The sequence below is a fragment of the Aedes aegypti genome, chromosome 3 (genome assembly GCF_002204515.2).
Source record: "Aedes aegypti strain LVP_AGWG chromosome 3, AaegL5.0 Primary Assembly, whole genome shotgun sequence".
Classification (NCBI taxonomy): Eukaryota; Metazoa; Arthropoda; class Insecta; order Diptera; family Culicidae; genus Aedes; species Aedes aegypti.
Window position 1 is genome coordinate 383,304,625 of NC_035109.1, and position 12,727 is coordinate 383,317,351.

The following is a 12,727-nucleotide window of genomic DNA, read 5'->3' on the forward strand; positions in this document are numbered from 1 at the left end:
AAATTCTAATTCCAATTCGAAAATTACGTAATTCCAAAAAATCTATGACAAAAGGTCAAAACGACAAAATGTCGAAGAGGAATAAAGGTCGAAAATCTTTTTTCCTTAATGCGCCTGAACCATAAAGACTAAAGTAAAATTTATTTTTTTTACCAAAATAATTTTGACAACTGATCCAGTATGAGTGTCACTTTTACTTGCGGAATAATTGAGCGGCATATTTTTTCGTACGGAAAAGTGACAGCTACATTTGATTTGTACGGCAGGCGTTACCGATGTTATGAAATCAGCTCTACTTTACTGAACATCTTTCAACGCGTTTTTCTCTATTGAATATTTTGGAACATGGAACAAATGCTCAACTTTGACATGATGTAACATTGTTTTGTTCGTTAAAGTTGAGCACCTACTATTATTTGGAGCGATTTCACAACTTTTTGACTGGAATTGCGAAAAAAAAAATTGTGATGATAAAATTGATTATAAAGTCATCTCTTCAAAATTCGATATTGAAGGGATCATTGAGTTAGGGAGGCATCGAGTTACAGAACAAAAAAACAAGTGCAAAAGTGATCCGAGGGACGATCGAATTAGCCATGAAAACCAACTTTTACTATGCGTTAGCGTTAGCATACTTACGGTATACTGTGCACACCCGCTAATTTGAACGGTACCTCATCCAAATCATCGGGGTACATTTTTAATTTGAACATCTAGTCACCCTACAAACGTGTTTCTGGTTACCTCTTCCACTGTTTTGTTTTGATTCTGCGTTCCATTCCACAGCGTTCCATCTCACTTCACTCCGTTCCATGACATTTATCTCATGTTTGAACCACTTTTAATCTGAACGACGTGCAAATTAGCGGGGTACAGATTAAAAAGTGTTCAGATTAAATGTGGTCAAACCCGTTACTTCGTAGATTGGATACTAGCAACATTCAGGTTTCTTTTTAATTATCTCATCAGAACTGATTTCAGGAACAAGGTAGGGGAGTGTACCTTGTTTTAATCATAAACAAGAATACTAAAAGCATGAATATCGCTATTCCTGGCCACGACCATCTTTACCGTAACTTGATACAGGGGAAGGAAAGGTTGATGTAGCACTTACTTAATGAGAGGCCACCGACTCAGCGACACCCTCATAAGTGCTACGGATTTGGAAGTTTGGGGAGGTATATGGTCAAGATTTGCCTAGAAAGCTGGCGATCGTAATCATTTGTTATTTACGTGTTTTCATCTTAATCTTTTGAATACCGACAATCAAAAGAGAAAACAATAGTTTATTTGCTGTATAAATAGTATTTCGCGTAATGCTTGTCGATTGTGCAGTAATATTTTTTGCTCAATAGCCAGTAAAAAGCAAAACCGATCCCTCCAGGGTCATCGGATTGTAAAAAATAACAAAACGCGTAAAACACGAACATTTAATAGCGCCAGTCAAAAAAAAAAAACCGGCGGTGCGGTATTTTTGGATAGTCGAAAAAAGAAAGAAAGCGCGTTCAAACTAAATACCCGAGGATAACACAGTCTGTATTTCTGCTCAGAATTCTTCGAAAAGCAGAATCGATCCCTCCAGGGTCATCTAACGGTTAAAAAGCACCCACAACCGATTGTCAACTGCGTAGCACCCACCCGCGCATTCCGAACAAAAATATCAAACGCCGAAAAAAAAAAAAACATTTCCCGTCCAACAAACAACCAGAAGTTCCACGACGCGAATAAAATACGGTCCGGAAGGCTTACAGAAGGAAAATACTGGAACAAACTCACCGGATTGATTCACTCAAATCATGTGTTGCCCGTAACTTCCGGATCCCCGGATGGTTCTTTGAGCTTGGGGCAACCAAAAATTAATTGTTTCACAGTAGACGAATTCCATGTCAAATCGATCAGTCATTGCATTGTCGATTTGCAGTAAATTTTGCACATGTTTTTAGTATGGTACAATAATGGTGGTAAGCTCCATCGAAGTTAATACGCGATTGGCGTATTAACTTCGATGGAGCTTGCCACCATAAGTGTTTTCTATAGAAAAATTGATCATTTTGACTCAAGAATAACTTTTGAAAATGGTCTATTTATTTTTGCATGCAACTGATTTGAAAAATTCTAATTCCGAAACTGTTAATTTTAGAGAAAAATGTTCTATGAAGAAGATGTAGTGAACCGGTTGGACTGTAGTAAAAAAATATACACTGATAAAACATTTCATTTATTTTTATAAAAAAAAAACAAAAATAAAACTTAAATTTTAAGCATGAGCATGAGCGTTATTGCAAGAACAGCTGTACTTACACAGGAAATCAACAGACACTACTCGGGATCAGTAGCTTGCTCAATGTGTAAGTACTGGTGCTCTCATTATTATTGACAAACAATAACGGCGCCGGCTGCGTCCGAATGCAGGTCAAATTGGGGATGGGAGGGAAATGTTGACGTGTTACTTGCTTTAATGAAACCGAGGAGTCCTCTGCACTTCCCGAAGTAGATACTGGGACTTTGGATATGGGAAAGGATTCGTTTTGGTAAATTAATGCGCCAAACCAGATTCGCGATATTACTCGATAAAAGCATTGAACGCCGAACAAGTGTTCGTCGCTCGCCCCACAAGAGCAAGCGACAAGATCAAAGGATTAAATACTACTAACGCGATCCGCGATCCGCGCTCCCGCAGGAGCAAGCAACCAGGTCGAAGGATCAAACACCACTCTTTTATTTATTTTTATAAAAAATTCAAAACTAAAACTTAAATTTTAAAACTTAATATATGGTAAAAATAAATCGAACCCAAACTTCAAATTTTCAAGAGCACGTTTGAGCTGAAAACTTAATCGATTGGCCACAACCAGCTAGTGATCAATTGATTAAGTTTTCAGCCTGAACGGATGTTCGGTTCTCCAGATTCATGCTCTTGAGGTTTGGCTTCGATTCATCTTCACCATAAGGATCTTAAAATTATTCTGAACCATAATGATTATCTTCATCACTTCTCTAAGGGTAGCTTTTTCCGAATTATCTAAAATTTAATGCAAAGCATGTGCAAAATTTAATCCAAATCGAAAATTTTATTTTTTACTTTGACGACTGTAAAAACATTCGATCTATCGCTATATTCACGCTTCGACCTATCGCTGAAAATCAACTTTTGCTATGGTTTTCTAACTCGATAACGAGATACGTAATATCGAGTAAGCAAGAGTTGACTGTATTTGTAGTGTTCTGTAAAAAAATCGTGCCGATTGCTCATGGAAACAAAGTTCCAGTATGTCGAACGTGAGCGTTTTGTACGAAAATCGGCTTGCACTACTATTATTCTGAACACAGCTGTGTACCTTAACGTGCAATAATTTTGCTATTTACGGCAAAATCACATTGAAGTGGCCAAATTATATACGCGTAACACTCTGTCCAAAATACATAAAATGCCCTACTATCGAGAATGTAGTAAACTCAAATTACTACTTTTCATGCTTAATGCTAATGCTATCTCAAAATTACTACTTTTTATTTATACCACCCAATTTATGCCAATCGCTTGTTTAGGAACTTGACACCTTCACAGAAGACTGCCGCCTCAAATTTGCTTCGTTCAGCTTTTATTACATAATGTGCAACATGGAAGAATATGACACATGTTGGCAGAGTTCAAATCGAATGGAAGGCAGAAGGCAGCGTTGAATAAATCTCGGAGTCTTCAAGCATTTGTTATTGCTGTGTGCGTTTGAAATGCAAATATCAAATGCGGGAACACCAAACGCGCTAGAAATTAAATTCCTTGATATTTCCAGGTTTTTAGAAAAAATCCAGGTTCAGGAAATTTTCCAAAATACCTAAACAATTAACTATTTCTTTTTCATTTTAGATGACTAAAAATTTATATTCAATGATTTTGGCTTCTAAACACTTATTTTCCATTACAAAAACTATCTGTTAGTTCTAAATGTGTACATTTTAGGAAAAAAATGGCCGAAAACCAAGGAAGCTCATCAAATGATCTGTAAGTGCCTTCAATAATCAAAGTCAGATATGAAGTAATAATAGTCTATTCGAAGTTTAGAAAAAAATAGCCTTCCCCTTGAAAAGGATTCATATTTACAGTATAGGTAGCCCATAAAAAATGCGAAAACCGTCATATCATGTTTAATGGCAGTTTTTATATGTAAATTGAAAAATATATAAAATTGTTACATATTATTTGTATTGTTTAATCTGATTAGAGCTTATTTTCCACTTTGAATATGATTTTTATCTGCTACTTTCTCCTTACTAGAGAGGAATTGAAAGCACACCTTCAAATTTTATTATGCAGGTAGACATCGAGTTCAATAACTTTGTTATGAAATCTTTTAAAACGTCAACGATGGTGCAATCTTCTACATAGACCTTATCTTAAACATACGCCCATATCAATTAGTAGATTATATCTATACCTGTAGTGTTATAGACTTTAACCCTCTAATACCCAACCCCGCCTTTAGACGGGGTACACTTTGGAATTTTGTATATTTTTTCGTAGCTCGGAAATCAAAATATTTTTATTTTTGGCTTATACTTTGACTTATAACAGGCAGATTAGAAAAGTTTTTTATGACTTTTGAAATTTTTTTGTATTTTTGAAAATTGTTTAAAAAATTGTATTCTTATATAACCTATAAATGCCCGGGGTTAATTTTACGTGTAATATAAAAAATCATACCTTTTATATTTTTCTACGATCGACCTATCACAAAAGAAAAGCCTGGTGGTATCAAAATAATTTCAAACCTGTTTTTCCGTTAGTTACACGGAAAATAAAATACGCTCCGAAAAAAAATTGAAAATTTAATATTTTTAAAAGCACCGCAAAAATTTAAATTTTTATTATTGCCAAAAATTAACAACCAGAAAAGGCTTCAAGAAAAAATGAATGTTCAAAAATAAAAATTATAAAAATCAAAAACCAAAATTTAAAAATTTGCGAATAAAAATAAATAATTGCCCGAAACGTGTTTAGAACGATTTTAGATTACGAAAAATAATACTTAAATCGAAAATAAAAATTTGGGTATTAGAGGGTTAATATATTTTGGAAAAAAAACGTCTCATTTTGGAGAGCTCTGGTTAAACCTTCATATAAGTGTGATAAGCGGCTAAAATCCTATGAGCCAGTATTGATCTAAGTTGTATCTAACAAAAGGAACAAACTATTTTCCCAAAAAAAACTCCTATAGACCTCTGTACATGGTTTTTATTAAGCTAAAACAATTAATAAAGGCACATCAAACCCATAGGATGCAAATGCTCCCCAAACTATGACCCAGGCCAAATATTTTATTGTGACCATGAAAACACATTCTCTAAGATTTATTCCATCTTCTGATACCAAGAAAACTAATATTTGTAACGATAAAGTGTGATTTTTGAAGGTAGAAAGTTCATCAACAGAGTATACGACGATCAAACACTTTTCTGACTTTTTAAGAACAAAACCTTCCAATTTTTTTACTTTAGTACCTACATTTGGCAAGTTAGTAAATAAAATATAACAAAAAAGTTCCTATATAACAAAGTAACCTTTGAATACACTACAATAATCAGATGTTAATGTATGGGCCATACTGTATGAACATCAGCTTCGCACCCAGAAGATTTATCCGTTTTGTATTTTTGCATAGACGATATCTTGGGATATTCAGGGCTGGTAGTGACTAACCGACTTGGAAAAAAAACAACATTAGAGACCTCTTAATTGGCTTGTTTAAGGGTATCCAGTTTCATACATATTCTGAATCTACGTTAAAAAATCAACTAGAATCCAAAGTTTCACAATTTTCCGTGACCTGGAACTATTTTTAAAACACGTTAGAAATTAGTATGGAAATCATTTTTGAATCACCCCTCGGCAAATTTTACTTCGGGACGAGCTGTCATTATGTTAATTGAAATGTCATTGAGTGGACGAGTTAAAATCTTTTTTAATCATTTCTGATACCAACATTAAGATATTCAAGTGCAATAAAATCGTGTTATACTTAGAAAAATGAGCTCTTTCGTTTGAGCTACAAAAAACTGTAATTTGTTCTTCACTAATCAACCCAATTGAAAAAAAAATAAACAAACAAAAAGCAACCTAACAGCAACCACGACATGAGAGTTTGATTCCTCATTTTTGAGACAATTCTTTAAGAATATTTTTAAGGCTCTTTTTAAAGTTCCTCGTGACTTTACGACAAGTATAACTGCTCGTATTGCAACGATTTCTTTTACATATTACCTCTAAACATCTCTCCAAAAGTTTGATTGGTGATATTTCACGAGATTTCTAAGTAATTCTTCCATGATTTTCTTAGCTCCAAAGTTCATTTCATTCTTCAAGAAAATTCCAAGTTCTTTAGAAAATTTAACCACTGATTCTTCTATTGATTTTCCTAGGACTTTTCCTAACATTCCCATTTAGAGCATCTTTAAAAATTCGAAATTCCTTCAGGAATTCCTTCATTTTTTCCATCGAAGTCTCATCATTCATCAAGGGATGTTTCCAGGGAAATGCCAAGGAAATTTTTGCTTAGGAAAATTCTAGAGTAATGGCTGACGAAACTTATCGAAGTTCTAAGTATGCCTTGATGAATTTCTATGATGATGAATTAACAAGATAACTGAATTCTCCTGAACAGGGATTGAATCCTGAGAAAATTGAGAGAATCTCTCACGTATCGCTCTCTGTAACTATCATAACATGCTGCACATTATGAGAGACTGTTTATCGTATACTGCTACAAGTTTGATCAGATTGGGGGGATAGTAGTGCATGATAAAACCCCTCTAGACATGCTCCAAGCCTGGGGGACACTGTTGTTATTGGAAGTTCGTGGATTGTTTATCGTGCCAGTAAAGAAAAACACCTATCCCCAACGGTAAACAAGCGAGAAAAATGGATTTTATCATCGCTCTCTCGTTGGGGCTCTCGCTCGCTGTTTCCATTTATCAGACTTGTTACACCTTGCGATACAATGACGATCGTGGACCGCAACAGATGGGATGTTTTTCTTTGCTTGCTTTGATCGTGCTTCATTCTCAAATGAGAGCGAATTCTGCAACGCCTGCTCCTGAATAATGTTGCATAATTATTTCAAAAATTCATTTGCAAAATCCCTGAATAAATTTATACATCACTGATTTGAGCAGTAGCTGTAATACTTTACTTAGTATTAACTGGTGTGAAACCTTAAATTAGGTTGTTAAGATTTGGAAATTTTATTTTAATAATTAGTTGAGAAATATTTGAATCGCAGCAATAACATTTCAATGAAATACTAGAGAAATGCCGATTTTTGTACGTGTATCAAAACATTCTATCCGTGTCTACACTCAAAATAATCCAAACGTCATTGCTACGTGAAAACATACGTAGTTTTTTTCCATCGCACTTTTCACGTAGCACTTACGTGGATCATAGGTAACACAGAATGAACGCATGAACTATTGAACTTCATCTGTTCCACCGGCGTTACACGTCAGAGCTACGTGGAATATATCGTATGTTTCACTTAGCGGTTTGATAGATCCGAGAGGATTCGCCAATGGAAGTTATCAATATATTTTAATGTAAACTACTCTGGTACTGGTTTCTGGAAGTTTCTTGTTTTCCAATTTGACATTAAGAAGATTAAATAAGCGTTGAATTTTAATATTTATTCTATTCAATCGCTACATGTGCATTTTTATTCATATAACCAATTACACATTTATCAATTCACCGACAGTGCACAAGTATTCGCTCTTGTTTAAGTACCCCGCTTACACTTTAAACCGATGAATTAACAACTGGTTAGTGGGTACTGACGGTATATAAATATATCAAATTACTGCTTGAATTTGTTGGCCATTTCATAATAGTTTCCCGCAGTGAGTATGTTTAATTCGCTTTCAACAGTGTTCCGTGTTCCAGTTTACTGCATACGCTGTAATGATGTAACATCAGATATAAAACACAAATTTATATAGAAACCTCAAAGATCCTAACCATTTTTACCTTGTAAACGATTTCAAAAATGTTGTAAAGCTCCTCGAGCTTTTACAAAAAAAAACAGTGGACGTCCACTTCGCTCGTAAACACAACACAGAATGAATGCGAAATGCGGTTGTCAAAATGAATTCAAGTGCCGATGTGAATTTCACGTAGCTATGATAGGTTAGCCATGGTAAGCATTACCGGGTCATCACTTGGTGTTAAATAATGGTAAGGTAAACATTACCTTAGTCAGGTGAAGTCGAGACAAAATGAATTTCAAACGATCTATGTGATTTTTCACGTAGCAATGACGTTTGGATTATTTTGAGTGTACTACAAAAGGCCGGAAAAATGCCGAATCACAAAAGGCCATATCACAAAAGGTCGAATCATAAATGGTAGAATAACTCAAAATCGAATCACAAAAGGTCGAAACTACAAAAAGCCGATATTTTAATATCAATTTTAATGGAAACCACAAACAATCAGTACCTTATTATGCAATATTTTTTATCTTTTTACAGTAGAGGATGGCGGGATAAGATGCCCAACTAACATTACTAGTTGCATAAGAGTAATCAAACCATATTTTATAGGAATGTAAATTTAAACTCTAATTCGGCCTTTTTTGTTTCGCATTTTCGAGATTCGGCCTTTTATGATTTGGCCTTCTGTGATTCAGCCGTTTGTGGTAGGCTAGAATGTCTTCGGCCTTTTGTGATTGGACCTTCTACCCTTCGAATTGGGCATAATGCACGAATGCACCCCCTTTATACTGTTTCGAAAGTTGTTAAGAATCCCAAATCCTCACAGTCAATCGTTGTCAACTAAATCGGGGTCATGAGAAAGTGAGAATTAACAAAACGAGTGGTGTTGCCCTATAAATGGTCAACTAAAGTAGAACAAAAGCGATATTTAAAAAGTTGTTAGTATTTTTATACAGCATTGATATTATTAAGCTTTGGTTATGGCAATGTTATGTTGTGGAAGAAGCAAGGAAGTCATATAAGCTAAAAAAAAGGAAATCCACAGAAATACAAAGAAAGCTACAGCAACGGCAAACAAATTATCACACATCACAAAGGCAGAGTACGACTTGCTAGGGGAACACAAGTTAGATACAACGAGTAAGGCTCAACACAGAGAGAAGAGATATGGAATTACTTGGTCCGGAAACGGGCACGCTAGACACGGTAGCAGTTGGCTGGACCACCTTGGTGGCCACACTACTGATCATCGCGACGGCGCCAGGCGGTAGAATGCCAACACCGGCGGCGGAGGCAGCTGCAGATCCAGCAGAAGAAGCAGCAGCGGCAGCAGACGTCACAGACCCGGCTGCGACGGAAGCGGAAGAAGAGGACGATGCTACGCTGTCTACGTCTGCGCGGATGAAGTTATGATGATTTTTGGTTGATGCGTTTTTTTGCGTTAGATGTTTCGATGTAAAGTTGAAATATGTCAATGATTTTGAGATTAGATGAAGGAAGAAATAGAACCAAGAAAAGTTTGAAGGATTTGCAATCTGCTGTATTTAAAGATGATTTTTAGTTAGTTATTATATCCCAGTTTACACCAACATAATAAAATAATCAAAATTAGCTACTTAGAAAAAAAGAAACAACATAATTTATAAAACTCTAATGCTTATCAATGTTTTCAAACACGCAATTTCAAAAAGATTCTAAAAACTAAGCCCTTTCATAACCCAAAAATAGAGCAAGTTTCCTATGTATACACTTACCAGGTACTGGAACACCCCCAATGGATGGCCTGGATGGCATCAGACCGCCTGGTTTGGTTGGAAGCTGTGGGGCCACGATCGGGTGACGAATGCCGGTCTGTTTACGCAACAATTCCAGTTCTGCCTTCAATTGCTGAATCTCTATCTCCTGTTCCTTGATCCTAAAATAATAACATAATTGATACTAAGTATTCTTTAACAAATAAAGTTTAGATGTGGTAAACTCAGCGATAAAAATGCCATACTGGCATTCAAGTTGGCTTGAATCGACAATTCTCGAAACCTATTCATATAGACTCAAGTAAAAAAAGTGTACAAACTTACTTTATCGATCCTACGTGTTTCGCAGACGAAATTCTACACGTTTCGCTCTGAAATAACTCGATTATTCTCTTTTAGAACGTTTAATTTTCCGATTTACAAAACGACGAAAGTAAGATTTTCAACTTTCGCAACCTAACCACTACTTTCGCCGCCCCGCTGTATGGAGAGACAAAGTGACTTAACCACGAATCAAAACAAAACACTACTTGAGCCGATTTTACACTGGTAGAAAAACGTCGAAAGTAACTGAGTGAAACGGCTTATCATTTTGTTATAATTATTTTTGTTGAAAATAATAGAAACTACCTAGTTTTTGAACGCGATCTGATTGTATGCAAAATTTGAGCGATGTACACGGCGAAAAAAATGTTAAAAAGGTGATTCATTTTAAAACAGTTTTAGAAGACAGGTTGTGATTCTTCTCAATTAGTTTTCTCAAAATCGTATGAAAGTTACTTACCTCGATTTGAAAAAGTAATCGAGAATTCATGGATTTTAAAACATGACGAATAGATGTTTAAAACAGCAATGAAATAAACAACCCTAAAGTAAGCAAAGTGTGGTATTTTGGTGCTCGAGAAAAAAAAAGTTCCATAGTTTTACCAGTTCACAATCAACTGAAATCAAATCAAACCTACCGCTTTTCCTCCTTGCCCAAACTTTGATGCAACATCTTCCGCTCCAAGTCGAACTGCTGTGTTTGCGTCTCCAGCTCGGCTTCCATCCGGAGCGATTTCTTGCTTTCCTCCTCCAGTCCTTCGGCTATCGTGTCCACACGTAGCTTTTCTTCCGACAGAATTTGCGCCAAATCTTCACTACGCTTCCGTTCTTCAATATATTTGATAATGATCTTCTTTCGCTCTGCCAGCAACAGTAACACGATCTGCTTCTGCCGGTTCTTCTCCTCTTCGAACTGCTCCTGAATTTTCTGCAGTTCCAACTCCAGCACCTTTCGTTGCTCTTTTTCGTGTTCCAGTTCCTGCTTCAGCCGCGATCGTTCAATCTCCAACCCGTACGTGATGTCATCGCCTTGGGCAGTCGTGTGTTCGTGTTTCCGCCGCTCTTCCTCCAGCTCCTGGACGACCTTTTTGTACCGCTCCTCGGCATCCTTCAGCACCTCGACCATTTTGGCTTGTGTTTGTCGCTGTTGCATTACCAAGGCCGCCAGCGAGTCCATTTGCTCCTTGACGCCTAATCGCTGGTCGTTCAGTAGTCGCATTTCATGCTCGGAATAGGCTGCCTGGATGGACGACTGTCGGCTGGCAATGTTCCCACTGGAGGCCAGGTTGTCCCTGTAGAGTGCGGCATGTGGATCGTTCAGGTTAGTGGGTTTGCTGTAACGGGCGGTGTTGAGCAATTGTTTGACTTTTTCGGTTTTCAGTACGGCTATGACCACGTCTCGAGCTTGTAGTTCACCTTCCAGGTAGCTCAGCAGCTTGAGCAGATCCGTTTTGCTGAAGTCCATCTTCGGGTTGCGCTGAAAGTTAGATGCAAATTTGTATAACATTAGTCTTCCGAATGCTAAAGTTCGTTAAGAAATATCCTGCCGAGTTTCAGCCAGAATCAACAAAGAATGCCTTTCAAAATTTCAGAATCTGAATTTTTGTTGGGAATATTTTTTAGGATTTTGAGAAATTTGTAAAGCATCTCAATCGTTTTGAACCGCTGGCCAAATCTCAGAAACAATATTTTTCAGTGCACAATATATTCTCAGATTTTCGTAAAAACAAGCAAGAGTCCGTTATGAATACTATACTAATGAAAAAAGTGTCTTTTGAGAAAAACGAAAAAAGATAATTCTTACTGAGCATTAAGAATCATGATTCAAAATTCTTTACGATTCACTACCAGGATACTTTGATAATCTAGCCCAGGGTTCTGTGGAAAATGTGATGAAGATTACGTCACAACCTAGAACAGTATTCTGTGAGACTTTTGTTCAGAAATTTATATGAATCATACGAATTCTTTTCGAAATCCGCATAAGATTCTGAAAAAATTCCATTTAGACCTGTGGTAGAAATATCTGTAGAAAATTATGAGTTTTTGAAGAGCAACTCTGTAGGAATTCTTCTCCGGGTATAGGGAGGGATTTCTACATGAATCCTTAAACTGCCCATAAACGCATAATTGTCCCATGTGAATAGGAAACCCAGAAAACATGGGACTGACATGCATTTATGGGCAGTAAAGATGTTCATAGAATTCCCACTAGAGTTTGTTGTGATGTTCAGAAAAGTTATTAATATTTATTTATTTGGCTTTACATCAATTATCTTGATAAAACCTCGCCAACAATATTTCGCCAATTCACTCAGTTCATGGCCGCTTCTCTCCATCCTCGACTGCGACCCACGCTCTCCAGGTGCACCTGGTCAATCCACCTAGCTCGCTGCGCCCCACGTCTTCATGTTCCGACCGGATTCGTAGCGAACACCATCTTTACAGGGTTGTTGTCCGGCATTCTTGCAACATGCCCTGCCCAACGTATCCTTCCAGCTGTAGCTACCTTCACGATACTGGGTTCGCCGTAGAGTTGAGCGAGCTCGTGGTTCATCTTTCACCGCCACACGCCGCTCTCCTGCACGCCGCCGAAGATCGTCCTAAGCACTCGGCGTTTGAAAACCCCAAGAGCGTGGCTGTTTTGGCACGTCAGGAGTTAATCA

The 12,727-nt window shown here is 36.9% G+C and overlaps 1 protein-coding gene across 6 annotated transcripts in view; it reads right to left on the minus strand.

Annotated features, from left to right (window-relative positions):
- The window catches only part of LOC5566539 (uncharacterized protein CG10915), a 79,422-nt gene that overhangs the window by 56,246 nt on the left and 10,449 nt on the right, over nucleotides 1-12,727 (minus strand). For 4 of the 6 annotated variants that reach the window (XR_002502268.1, XM_021853243.1, XM_021853242.1 and 1 more), the window contains exons 2-4: nucleotides 10,700-11,538; nucleotides 9,738-9,898; nucleotides 9,161-9,376 (exon numbers count right to left, since the gene is read on the minus strand). Coding sequence is in view for 5 of the 6 variants with exons in the window: in XM_021853243.1 (XP_021708935.1) it covers nucleotides 9,161-9,376; nucleotides 9,738-9,898; nucleotides 10,700-11,538 (1,216 nt within the window). In the remaining variant the exon portion in view is untranslated. Of the gene's footprint in view, nucleotides 1-7,656; nucleotides 7,947-9,160; nucleotides 9,377-9,737; nucleotides 9,899-10,699; nucleotides 11,539-12,727 lie in introns of those variants that run through there. The other 2 variants (XM_021853244.1, XM_001650884.2) reach the window with 2 other exon arrangements.